Genomic DNA, 12903 nt, shown 5'->3' on the forward strand with positions numbered 1-12903 from the left:
TTTTGAAATTTTTGCAACTATACTGTGAAGGAAAAAGATGTATTCAAAGGGCTGGGCACGGGAGGACACTCGGTCATGTTATATAGGGGAATTTTCGGGTTTAACTGCCCAAGCAAGTCCAAAATTCTCATCTATCACCTCCTATCAGATCATCTGATAAAATTTCACATTCTCATCGTCCAATCAGCAAGGGATTGAGTTGCTTTAGCGTCACTGTAAAGTTTCAACCCCGTGGGTCCTCTGAGTGGTCCAAGGACGGCACAATCGGACAAGGATCTCAGCTCCCACCTCAAGAGATTCTTGGAGACTCTTGGGGTTGGATGTTGCATTTACACGGTGTCGATATAAAGATAATCTTTCTGATATTTATATACCGGAATGTGGGTGACAAGAACCTATAAAACGAAATCATAGATCGAGGTAACCGCTAGTCTTCGGAAATTGCGCGAATATCGGAGGTAATCAAAGTCTTGGGATTTGGATTTGGAAGTACATTCATCAATCATTGATGGCAATCCACAGATATATACCTATTTTACATGAAAGTTGTGCCGTCCCATATATATCAGACTCTTCGCGTTCACTAAATATCTAATTTCCCTTTATGAATTCGATGGTATACCAATTCATCTTGCAACTTTGTTAAGGTTAAGCCAAGATAGACGCCAAGCAGGAGAGATCTGCAGTGTTCATCTGGCGATAGTTTCGCTCCGGACAAGTGGATATATCAGGTGGTTGGTGCGGTATATCTTGCAAGAATACTTTTGAAGATTATCTCGTGATGAAATATCTGCTATGGCAATGATTTTGCTTGGTTTTGTTTGAATTATTTATGTGTCTGAATCTGGGTTTCTGATTGTCTAGAAAGTCTGGAGATGTTGACGGATTCAATATGGTCTTTGATATAAAAGTCCAATTTTTCTTTTGGTTATCATAACTTTTTGATTAACAAGGCAGTAGAACTACAGAATAGTAAATGTTGATAATGTATTTTCCATCTTATTTAAAACTATTTCCTGGTTTCAAGACAAAATCTGTACATAGCAATGATCGTCGCCAAGATACCGGGGGCCATAAAGCGAGGATTCAGCATAAAATGATAACTGAAAATAGAAGTAGAGACTGTACTTGCTTTTTTTTCAAATATGAGTTCAAAATTTCTTTACCAAATTGTTTTGTGAGGCATTATTGCCCAATATCCTGACCTTATGCGAGTCCACAGGTGTAAGCATCTGTTGGGACAGCATTCTACCGCTAGGCCATAGCAAAAACACCAAGAGATCTTGCCTGACAGAGTCTCGCCCTGTTAAGCTGTCAGTTTATATTTGGGTATTAATAGGACAGAGGTAATTTGGAAAATCGTGTTTTAATTTTATACCGTATGCATGCGACTTCAAAGCAACCTATTTCGTCCCTCTCCCTATCCACAGCAGACTTTCCCACATATCACTCCACGCATTTTCCCAAGAATATCGAAGATTACTTTAGACAAAGGGTAAAGTGAAAGGTCTACATAGAGACATCTAAATGGATTGAGTAATAATATTGTTGAAGCTAAGTACTACGACCACCGAGATTGACATTGGAGAGACGAGGGTCTCGACGAGGGGCTCGCATACGGGCCGCATCCATGTACTTTCTAGTATTGATTGTTTCTTCGTGATCATAGCCTAGCGTTTTCTCTCGCCCATGAAGAGCTCGTCGGAACATATCCTCTGCCTCATTGTACCGTTTCTGGCGATAAAGCGAGAGACCAAGATAGTGTGTGGAGTAGAGTGTATCTGTAGAATCTTGACCTAGCACCTTCTCTCGCCCCTGGAGAGTTTGTCGGAATATTTTTTCAGCCTCTTTGTACTGACCCTGATGATAGAGCGAATGTCCAAGCCAGTGTGCCGTTCTGAGCGTTTCTTCATGATTATGACCTAGCACCTTCTCTCGTCCCTCAAGAGCTCGTCGGGACATGGGTTCTGCCTTTTTGTACTGTTTCTGGCGGTAAAGCGAGAGACCAAGCCAGTGTGCGGAACGAAGTGTTTCTTGATGCTCATTGCCTAGCACCTTCTCTCGCCCCTGCAGAGCTTGTCGTAGAGTCGCTTCTGCCTCTTTATACTGTTTCTGGCGGTAGAGCGAGACACCAGTCTGATGCTGGCTTTCGAGTTCTGTACGGCGAAGCTCAAGGGTCTTGGCTTGACCCTGAACTTGCATAACGGCTGGTACTGCAGTCTGTAGAGAAGAATGTACCTTCTCTTTCTGTGGCTTAACTGTCTTCCCTTGGGCAGCGTTACCCGTATCCACTATGGTAGTTGAACTAGACATGCCATGCAAGGCATCCTCCAGTACTTCTGAAGAAAGCTTTGTAGTCCATGATGCAAACTCTTCAGTCATTATTGTAACCGGAGAGGGAATTAGTGGATTGCTTTCAGTAACTTCCTTGGTCTCGGGCGGTTGAAGTATGAGTGACTGTATCCACGCGCTTGACATAGCAGAGGTAGCCGTCATTCGATCATTAGGATTCGGGCACATAAGTGAAAGCACAAAGTCAACACCTGGTTGACTGATACCAGCATCGGTAAGCATAGTGACTGGGAAGTCCTGCTGGGCTTTGTAACTTGCAAGCGACCCAGGAGTCGCAAACGCAGGTTTCCTGGTGAAGATTTCAAATACGATTTCTCCAAGAGCCCAGATATCAGCAGCATACGCACTGCCTCGCTCAATAAACCCCCAAATTTCAGGGGCAAAATATCTTGGGGTACCCTTTACCGTCGTGGATTTCCCATGACTTTCTTCAATGCGTTTGGTGATACCAAAGTCGGCGAGCTTGATCCACCATTTATCTGGAGGGTGTGATTTGATAAGGATATTCTAAACATTCGCTTTAGTGAATTCTTTCTTTTCTGCAATAAAAGTTCACCTACATTTGGTTTCAGATCTCGGTGAGCAAACCCATTTTCATGCATCATAGTCAGACCATCGAGAATCTGGTATGCAATTTCTTTCGCCTCGGCCTCTGGCAGTGGAGGTCTCTTATATAAGTACACAAAAAGGTCGCCAACTTCGAGGTATTCCATTGCTATAAATAGCTGACTGGGTCCTTCATACCATCCGAATGACTTCACAAAGCATCGTTCATACTACTTTAATTAGCATATTTTCTCATAATGAAGCTTCCTTTGGGGACTAACGCGAGGGTGGGAGAACTTAGCAATCGCCTCTAACTCACGATTGAAATCGATCGACCCGAGTCGCGTATCCGTGTCAATCTGCTTGACTGCTCGGACTGCACCATCTTGAGCTGTGCTCCCTGGTCGTCCACCTTTAGTGCATTTCTCCAGCCACACGCTACCAAATCCACCACCTCCGATCCTTTTTTGCCGCTGCCAATGCTCCGACCTAGTCACAAGGCGCAGTCCAGAAGTCGGATCTGACTCCTGGAACTTGTGAACTGTCTCTACACCAGAGTCTGGGAGGAAATACGTTTCTAGCTTAGAATCTCGAATGAGATCTGAAATCCGTGCCATTTAGACGTTCCTGTGAGCAGTTCACACGTTGGTAGTGGGGGGCTTGCTTTCCCCCGCTGTGGCTGAAAAGCAGCCTAACCCCCTACATATCACCTGACCTGATGGCCCTCAACCCTAATTAAACCGCCAGGATATATGGAGATACCTCAATTTGTATGGAGGTCAAAAGCCTCATTTTCTTAGACTACTCTATTAATAAATTTACCTTACATCCAAGGTTCTCCGTAAAATTTAGTTTTGAACCCCCTGATAGATACCTAGGTAGCTACATATACCGCTTCGTAATCACTTTCTTTACGATTTCTTTTGTCTTGTTTACATTATGCCGGCCGCTTTATGACCGTACAATCCAGGTTGCAGGACCAGGACCTTGACAGAGGATGAATTGGTCCTGTCGCCACGGACCTCTCAATCCCTCTCGCACAGACGTTTTGATATCCTATCGGAAGCGACTTTGGACTCTACTTGGGGAAGGAATCGAAGGATGTACAAAATAGCGAAGAAAAAAAAAAGGTCTGATATGTAGCACTGGGGTTAATTCAATACCTCTGTTCTATGAATGAAAAGAAAGTAAAGCGGGACGAATTCCTCCCCTAGCCAATCCTCTCCCCCTCGGTGTAATCTTGATGGACCAGTAGCTGCCGCGTAGACATCAACTCAGCCATGCCCTTGGCCTCCCTCTCCTTGACCTCTATAGACGTAGGTTCAGTCCGTTTAGCGCCATAGCCCTCCATGGTTTCTTCCCGTCGCGTGCGCTCCTCCAACGCCTGTATCTCTGCACGATCCAAGTAATGGGAACGGGCGCCATGAGCTAGATGTAGACGGAAAGATAGGTCATAATAGTCCAGCCGGAAAGCTTGTATCCGCGCCTGGGCGAGCTCTTCCTCCGGAGACCGCAGCAGGAATCGTGATCGCCGTATACGTTTCGGTGTCACCTTCGTTCCCGGCGACGGCGATGTAGTGGATCCTGATAGGTTCGGGTTCGACCCTACCTCCGGGGACGATGCCCCATTAGGGCCGGGACGGTCCGGCCGAGTGCCCACCTCCGCTACTTTTCCTTTGTTAACACGGCACGTGCCGTAGGTCTTGCCGCGTACGTGTGCATCGCGCTCTAAACGCCCATGCCCATTCGCTGATAAGCGTATTGTCCGTGTGGCGTAACCACGGCGGCTTTAAGCTCGTCCCTAGGTTTGATCGGCACCGCCTAGTAACCGCAAGAGGTGTCCGCCAAGAAGTAGGTACTGAACTTGCCAACTTGGCCTTTAGGATCACGTCGATGACTTCGTCGATGCCGTGTACCGGGTACGAACACCCGATAGACCATTTATTAATTGGGATGAAGTTGTGCACAATGCGAAGGTCCCCTGGAGTCTTCTTCGGGACAAACTTCGTTTGCGCTCCCTATTGTGACGCCATCCTGTATAGGATCCCTGCGCCTTCTATGTCCGGGAAGGCTTTTACTGCAAATTACCTCTCAGCCTACGTGTATCGCTTCATCTTTGCTTTCACAGGTTTCGCCTCGGGCATTAGGTCGATAGAGTGCTCGATCACATCGGTGGCTTCAATGTCTCTCACTGATCGGGCGAAACAATCCTTGTATAAAGGAGACGTCTGGCTCGTTGCCTGCGATGCTCCGTATCTGCTGCCTCTCCGATCGACAGCTCTGTTGACTCGAACCACCGGTCGATCTCTTCCTACGGTGCCGCGCTCAACTCCCTTCGAATCGGTCGTCTGTCAGTGGGGAAGCGGCCTGGTTCGTTCATACGGAAAGGCACGGCCTTCTCCCCCACGAGTCCATGACCCCTCCCATATTCGTCCTCCAATTCCTAGGCCTCCTCAAGGGGCGATCACAAATCGATTTCCACAACATTTCCGCCCGGTCGGGTGAGAATGCACTTACACAGTCATGCCACATTCCTGCATATGGACCCCCGAGTTGGAGCTCCTCTGCGGGGTGCGGAAGTCTCCCGGGTATACGTCTCTCGCGGTAATGATCTGCGAGCGACGGATCTCTTCGGGCAAAAGGAACCCCCCTTTAAAGGTAGGGACATCCTCGTTCTTATCGATGTGTACATGCTCACTCGCCGGCAAGGGTCCCTCGAAGTTCTGGAAGAGGAGCGCTCTAGCTGTCTCGTGCTGTGGTTCGCCTAAGCAGAGGACACTACCTGATGCCCCGCGAACGCTCTCAGTGTCTCTGAGGGTCCTCCACAGCAGAGCTGTACCAAACGCCCGCGCATCCCAGCTGTACTGGGCCCCATGGATAATGCACTGGTGGGCCTGGGTTGGTATTCCATAGCCTTGGTGAATGAACGAGTTTCCGGTTGCAATGTTATAACGGTAGACAAGAACCGGCCGGCCTTGCAGCGCCTCTTCGTATGGACCCCATTCTGTTACCCGAGGGGTGTGGGGGGGATTAGTGAGCTGGGGGAGGTTCGGCCCAGTGATCAAACTCAAATCGTGTTGGAATCCATAAGGATATGGTATCAGACGGTGGCGTGTGCATCGGTCGTAAGTCACCGTGATAGTGCCGATCTAGTGAGGTTAGTCATATTGTAAACCCTGGCGGTCTGAAGGAATAATTATACGTACACAAGTCTCTGTTCCACTCAACCATACTTGTTTTCCAACCGGCGAGTTCGCAGATTGTTTCGGGTGGACAATGCCAGCCTGCGGGGCCTGCCTCGGCGGTGGTTTCATCCGCTTGAGGTACTCTTTCGCTGCCAAAATATGCTCCGTGAAACGTTTTCTAATTTTTGACATTCTAGAATCGGCAAGACGGACAAATGGATGCGTCACCGTCGTTATTGCCTCCTGCCCACCTGGGAGCCGTAATCGTAGGCCGAGTGCCGCCTGCTGGGCGATGCTTCCTGGTGCACCGCTAACCGCTCGACCGGACTCGACGGGGGTAGCTGTCGCACGGGCCGATTCCAAAAGGTACCCGATCCGTAAACCACCGACCTCGCACGGGACACCCTTATCCCAGCATGCCTCCAGCGACTTCTTCTCCAGAAATAAAACCAATAGCCAACCAGTGGGTAGTATTTGTACTCCGACCGAACCAGGGAAGGCTTCACGAATTGATATAACTTGCTGGAGTTGGAGAAAGGACCGGGGGTCGATAGCCTCGATAGGTACGTCACGAACCGGGATACCTAAAGGTGAAACGGGTGGAAGGTATTGTTTTGGGAGGACATGTATCTCCCTTCCGGCGGCATGTGTATTTTTGATATACTGAGCGCTGCCGGCACTGACTAGCCACAGGGGTTTCTCAACCGGACCACCCTCAACAACTGAAACGCTATTGCAATCCTTTAGGGAAGGATGTAGTGACCGAACGAGTATCTCTTCCTCAGGAGTTTCAATGCTAGTCATAAAGCAAACTTTAGCCCGAAGGCCTGGTTTATCGATATCGGATTTACATTCGATCGAACGGACTGTGGCGTGGCTGGTGGGACGATTTTTAGATAGGGTGCGGACTTGGCCTGGGGTGCCGCCTAGAAGGCTTGATGTGCCGGCTTCCGGGGGAATAGTCTTGGGTGCAGGGAGGGGTGGTAGGGCCTGGTGATGGATTTAGTAAAGCGAATGAAGTATTGCGGAGAAGAAGAAAAACAAAACAAGTGACGTACCATAATGTGGGGGGATCAATCTGAAGGAGCGGAGTGGAAGAAACTTGGCAGAGGATGGGGGTGGGGCGGAATCCAATCTGATCCCACCCTTACAGTGGCGTCAGTTGGTCTTAAAGATTTCCTAGTGTCCACAGAAGCAAGAGCGAGGCTTTAATAGCTAAGGATGCACTGAGATGAAATCCACGAGATGAAATGATGAAATCAATGAGATGGATCAGAATGGCTGGAAGAAAAAAAAAAGTGATGTGCTAAATAAACCTTCAGTTCAAGAAGGCGGAGATATCTGCCGCTCTTCCACCAGGTCCATAATTCCAGCAGAAAATGTCGAACAAACGGTCAGGTCTTGCTAAGCTCGGGGACAGAGTGGTCTTGTGTGGACAATCCAGAGAGCGATGTTCAGCTGAGCTACTCTTATAATGATTCTCTTAGTATCCCCGTGTGAGGATATGAGGTGTCGAGTCTCGACTATCAGTTAAGTTTGTACGGTACAAATGGAGACCCGTCTGTATTGGTAGATACTCTCAGTACAATACATGGATAGCTGTATTCTCAATATCACTCATATAACTATCACTAGGCAATCTCAAAAGTTGTATTTCCCTGTTCCAAAGACCCTGTATCAGGTGACTTTACCAGAAGAGGAAGGCACGACCCTTAAGATGGTCCTTCCCAATTAGGAGACCTCGTCGCCGACCCCAAGGGTATAAATACCCCCCTCTCCAATTCTTCTCTTCTTTTTATTTTTTCCTCCTACATATCTCTTCTCTTACTTTTTTACTAGACCTCGACTTCCATGTCTTTGGCACTTCCACCATGCCTTGTCTCTATGATGAACTTCCTTCATGACACTCTATCATGACAACCTTCCATCTCATGTCCATGTCTGTCATATTTATTCATCTTGAACATCCATCGAGACCATCTATCGTGACATCCATCATGTCCATCCATCATGTCCATCCATCATGTCCATCCATCATGTCCATCCATCATGTCCATCCATCGTGACAACCATCCATCATAACCATTTATCATGACCATTTATCATGACCATCCATCATGACCATCCATCATGACAACCATCCATCATGACAACCATCCATCATAACCATCCACGGTAACAACCATCCATCATGACCATCTAGACAATCATCTAACATGACCATACATCAGGACATCCACCTATCATGTCCATCATATCTATCATGACCATTCATCGTGACCATCCATCATAATAACCACTCATCATGGCTATCCACGGTAATAACCATCCATCATGACCATCTATCTTGACAATCATCTAACATGACATCAGGATATCCACCTATCATAACACCATCCATCATATCCATTCATCATGACAACCATCTATTATGACCATCTACTATAAAAACCAACGTGACCATCCATTTCAATCCGCCAAATCATTAAACCTATCCCACAGACAATCAAGTCTTCAATCAACATCCACATCAACCAACATCTACTTCAATCAATCAAGTCTTCAATCAATCAAGTCTTCAATCAATCAAGTCTTCAATCAATCAAGTCTTCAATCAATCAAGTCTTCAATCAATCAAGTCTTCAATCAACATCCACTTCCAGTCTGACCGTGGCGAGCTTCGGCTTCAGGACAATCGGCAGACTGGTTGAGCAACCTCCTCGAACAACCTCCTCGAACAACCTCCTCGAACAACCTCCTCGAACAACCTCCTCGAACAACCTCCTCGAACAACCTCCTCGAACAACCTCCTCGAACAACCTCCTCGAACAACCTCCTCGAACAACCTCCTCCAACCTCCTCGAACAACCGCCTCGAACAACCTCCTCGAACAACCTCCTCGAACAACCTCCTCGAACAACCTCCTCGAACAACCTCCTCGAACAACCTCCTCGAACAACCTCCTCGAATAACCTCCCAACCCGATCCAACCAACAACTCCCAGTCTGACCGTGGCGGGCTTCGGCTTCAGGACAATCGGCAGGCTGGTTGAGCAATCTCCTCGAGCCTCCTCGAACACTCTCCTCGAACAACCACCCACTCCGATCTAACCAATAACTCCCAGTCTGACCGTGGCGGGCTTCGGCTTCAGGACAATCGGCAGACTGGTTGAGCAACCTCCTCGAACAACCTCCTCGAACAATCTCCTCGAACACTCTCCCCGAATAACCACCCACTCCGATCTAACCAATAACTCCCAGTCTGACCGTGGCGGGCTTCGGCTTCAGGACAATCGGCAGACTGCTTAAACAACCACTTCACCCAACCCACTTCAATCACCCACTTTAAACAATCCTATCCTCACCAGGGTGCACATTCTGGGGACAATTTGATACCATTGGAGCCTTTTTTTCATGTACTCAATATCATTGTATCTGTTCCTATTCCATTCTTTCTCTTGACTTTGTAGTCCCATATCCGTAGGTCTAGGAGTCCTGTATAGGCTGCCGCGCAGGTGTCTCTGTGGTTTGAAATGCATAATTGGAGTGTCATATAGTAAAGTCTAGTTCCTGTTGCTTCTGCTTGTGAGCATTAGTATTGTATGAAGTTAAATAATTTCAGTATACGGCACAGAAATATCAGAGATTGAGAAGCAATCCAGTTATTATGATACAGAGTAGCTACAAAAGCTCTTTTCCTAGGTCCAACTCATTTTGATAACATCACTACACTACCTACGAACATACCTCTCCCGCAACGGATCACCTTTATATGAGTGGATAACCAAATTCCCAATCCCAACAGCACCACTCGCAACCTCCTTCCGCTCACAGGCACCGAAAATCAAATTACCAGGACGGTAAGATGGGTCCGACTTCATACGTTGAATAGCAGAAACATGAATTCGGGCGTTCACAGGGATATCACGAGTTCGGCCACGCGGCGGTGGCCACCGCACAGCCTTCCACGCTCCATCAGGTTGCGATTCGATCCGTCGCAGGGGAAGATACTCCATCAGACGCCAGGAGAGAACGGAAGTCAGTGGCAGACCGTTACCATACGCAAGGAGATCATGGATATGTCCTTTTGTGCCGGCCAGATGAAGTGCCTCCAAGTAATCCTTGTGCGCTCTCGGTATTTCCGAACTACAGGCATCCCTCTTCAAGTTTGAGGCTTGCAAATCAAAATCGGAATCAAATTCCCCGATGCACTCGTGCTGTTTCATCTTTTTCGAATCGAGTCGCAGCCCCGCTCGCTGGGCCTCTTGGGCCATCCACACGAGAGGCACGTGTGTTAATGGCCATGCCTCGTTAGATCCAAGATTCCATCCTCCACCAATATCTGCGTGGCCGCCAGGAAACCACATTTCTTCGATATCCTGCGTTTCCTCGTCTTCTTTCTCCTGTTGCTTGCTTGGTATGCTGATGTTTGAAATTTCTGGAAGGACGGGAGGTCCAGACGTGTGTTCGGAATTGGTCGAGGTCCCTTTCGCTGGTTTCTTTTCATCCGAGGGCGCTTGGTGAGCCCAATCTTCCCTATGTGGCTGCAACAAAACTGGTCGGAATTTGATACGCCGTTCGTCAATGCTAACCGCATGTCGAACTACCTTGGCCGAGGTGCTCCCGTCAACGTTGACTTCAAAGTCCGCGATACTATTTACCGCATCGAACATGCCCAAGAATTGCACACGAGCCATAGGTCGCGATAGTATTTCGCGACTGTCTTTCATGACTTGAAAAGCCTTTCGCTTCGCTTCTCTGTCATTATCCGTACGGCTAAGTTTCCACGACACAAAGGCATCCCAGATAAACGGGACCACTTCTTCATTATCGGGTCCGAGAAGTCCGACATAATCAAGCATCTCATTCAAGAACTGCGCCGTGTATGCGCCACGTGAGAAGCCGAAAATATACACTTGGGCCCCTGCTTGGTAGTGCCGCATGAGAAAGCGATACCCACCCAAAACGTGCCGATCAAACGAACGACCCAGTGCGAGGTTGAGTGCTTTGCTATTACTCAGTTTGCCCTTCTTTTGGATGGTCGTGCTGGCCAGAGAACCCGGGGTTATGTCGGTTCCGATTCCCGCTGCTTAGTATTAGTATCCTTGTGGCTATCTAGTGGATACGCTCATACGCTGATAGTAACACACTAGCTTTGCGGTTAGAGTACTTATCTCAATGTCAGTAGAAGTGGTAAGCCTTACGTTGCTCGTCGGACTTTTCTAACATGCGACAGATTCTCAAGACGTTGGTGTCCGTGCCATCCGTACGGAAGGTGTTGCCTGTGCCATCAAAGCACAGGACAATTTGTCGAGCTGACATTTTGCAGTCTACTTTCAGAGGAAGGGTTCTCTTGGGTAAGGGGGAACTCGCACTTATATTCGAGGCATTTAGTGTTTGATCTGCCTTGTATTTCCCCACTCTTCGGCATAGTACCGCGACGATCATGGCGATCTTCGTCAATTGAGGAACTATCAAGTTGGTATGCCAAGCGAAAGTTGGGGGGCACTAGTTCGCCGAATCGGGTGCCGTGCAGTTGATCTTCATGGCCATTGCTTGTCGAGCTTTGAGCGTTAGTGGTAACCTGGTGTGTGATCTGTCTCACTTGAAACTATACAATATGCAGGATACCTTGAGAAGATATCACTTTTTCTTTCGGTAGAAGGATGTTATATTAAATGTATACTAAAAGGAACCAAGTTGTCAATATTTCAATATCCCACAAATATTGGAACCTCGCAATATATGTAAATTCAGTAAAAGATGCAGCCCCTTGAGAGATCGAAGAGGAATAGGGCAAAGGTATCATGTGACTATGCCATCCGAACTTAACTGATGGCATAGTCGTAGACATAAGATTCTTATAGTATATTATTTAACTAGTGAATAGTTGACGAACCTTGAGTGATAGGCATTAACACCCCGGGCTGGAGAACTTGCTTACTAGAAGAGTGGTGGGATAGTGAAATCCTCGCTAGACCCTCTGTCCGTTTGATTCTCTGGCTCACAGCAGTCTACTACTGAGTGAGCTTGGAGTAGTCAAGTCATTGAATTTCGCCGAACCCGGCTCGGGACCTGGGGACAGGTGAGAAAAGGACCATCTCCCCCGCTGCAGTTGCTACATATCATGCCTTCAGACATAGCCTTGATATTGGCTTTCTTGCCTGTAATCCCCTTGTCCAGCTTTGGTCCATCCCAAGACTATCAAATGGTAGGTTCCTGTATATCTCATATCTGCCTTCCTCGATGGTTGTACGTGTATTGTATATCAATAGCAAGCTTCAAACAGTCATAAATCCGAAGTTGCGATACCGGGGGCTTCAGGGAGCTTCTCGTGGGGGTGATATCTATAATTAATATATTAAAGGTTATATATAGAAAAGTCCATTGCACAAATTAAGCCTTTTGCCGTCGGCCTACACAGAATGGTATCTGAGACAACTAAAAAGACTACTGGAAAGACATCACAAGGCCGCTTACGCGGCCGACTATTCCTGTGTAGTTGATATTGAATACATAAATTATAATCTATGTCACATTAGCCAGAAAAGCAGGCTTTGAATAGCATCCAATGGCTGTCTCTCGAGTCAAGTAGGATGTTTCTTTTAAACTAGATTCATCTATATATAGTAATATAGATCAGACATTAGGTGGATCGGGGTTTCACCCAAATTGATATCTCCACGCATATTTGAAAGGGCTTTTTAAACCTGAAATATTGGTATCTAATGAAAATGAGAAATGAGAACAGTCAACCAATGTGTCTTCATCTACCCAGACGATGCCAACACAGCGCCATAACAAAACGCCTCGCCAATGAC

General features: G+C 47.3%; 4 protein-coding genes across 4 annotated transcripts; 1 reads left to right on the forward strand and 3 right to left on the reverse strand.

The window, feature by feature from the left end:
- Nucleotides 1-1554: 1554 nt before the first annotated feature.
- Nucleotides 1555-3515, reverse strand: PGRI_090820 (serine/threonine-protein kinase; the record flags this gene model as incomplete). Its single annotated transcript, XM_040796795.1, has 3 exons — nt 1555-2859; nt 2913-3128; nt 3180-3515. The coding sequence occupies 3 exons, from the start codon at nt 3513-3515 to the stop codon at nt 1555-1557; spliced, it is 1857 nt and encodes a 618-aa protein (XP_040650225.1).
- Nucleotides 3516-4108: 593 nt separating this feature from the next.
- Nucleotides 4109-7144, reverse strand: PGRI_090830 (uncharacterized protein; the record flags this gene model as incomplete). Its single annotated transcript, XM_040796796.1, has 4 exons — nt 4109-4685; nt 5416-6047; nt 6105-7073; nt 7142-7144. 4 exons carry the CDS (start codon nt 7142-7144, stop codon nt 4109-4111), a joined length of 2181 nt encoding a protein of 726 aa, XP_040650226.1.
- Nucleotides 7145-8388: 1244 nt separating this feature from the next.
- PGRI_090840 (uncharacterized protein) lies at nt 8389-9135 on the forward strand (the record flags this gene model as incomplete). The annotated part of the gene is made up of 2 exons (XM_040796797.1): nt 8389-8401; nt 8786-9135. 2 exons carry the CDS (start codon nt 8389-8391, stop codon nt 9133-9135), a joined length of 363 nt encoding a protein of 120 aa, XP_040650227.1.
- Nucleotides 9136-9813: 678 nt separating this feature from the next.
- On the reverse strand, nt 9814-11404 carry PGRI_090850 (T6SS phospholipase effector Tle1-like catalytic domain-containing protein; the record flags this gene model as incomplete). The annotated part of the gene is made up of 3 exons (XM_040796798.1): nt 9814-11168; nt 11217-11231; nt 11287-11404. 3 exons carry the CDS (start codon nt 11402-11404, stop codon nt 9814-9816), a joined length of 1488 nt encoding a protein of 495 aa, XP_040650228.1.
- Nucleotides 11405-12903: the final 1499 nt, after the last annotated feature.

This window comes from Penicillium griseofulvum (genome assembly GCF_001561935.1).
Source record: "Penicillium griseofulvum strain PG3 chromosome Unknown contig_12, whole genome shotgun sequence".
NCBI lineage: Eukaryota > Fungi > Ascomycota > Eurotiomycetes > Eurotiales > Aspergillaceae > Penicillium > Penicillium griseofulvum.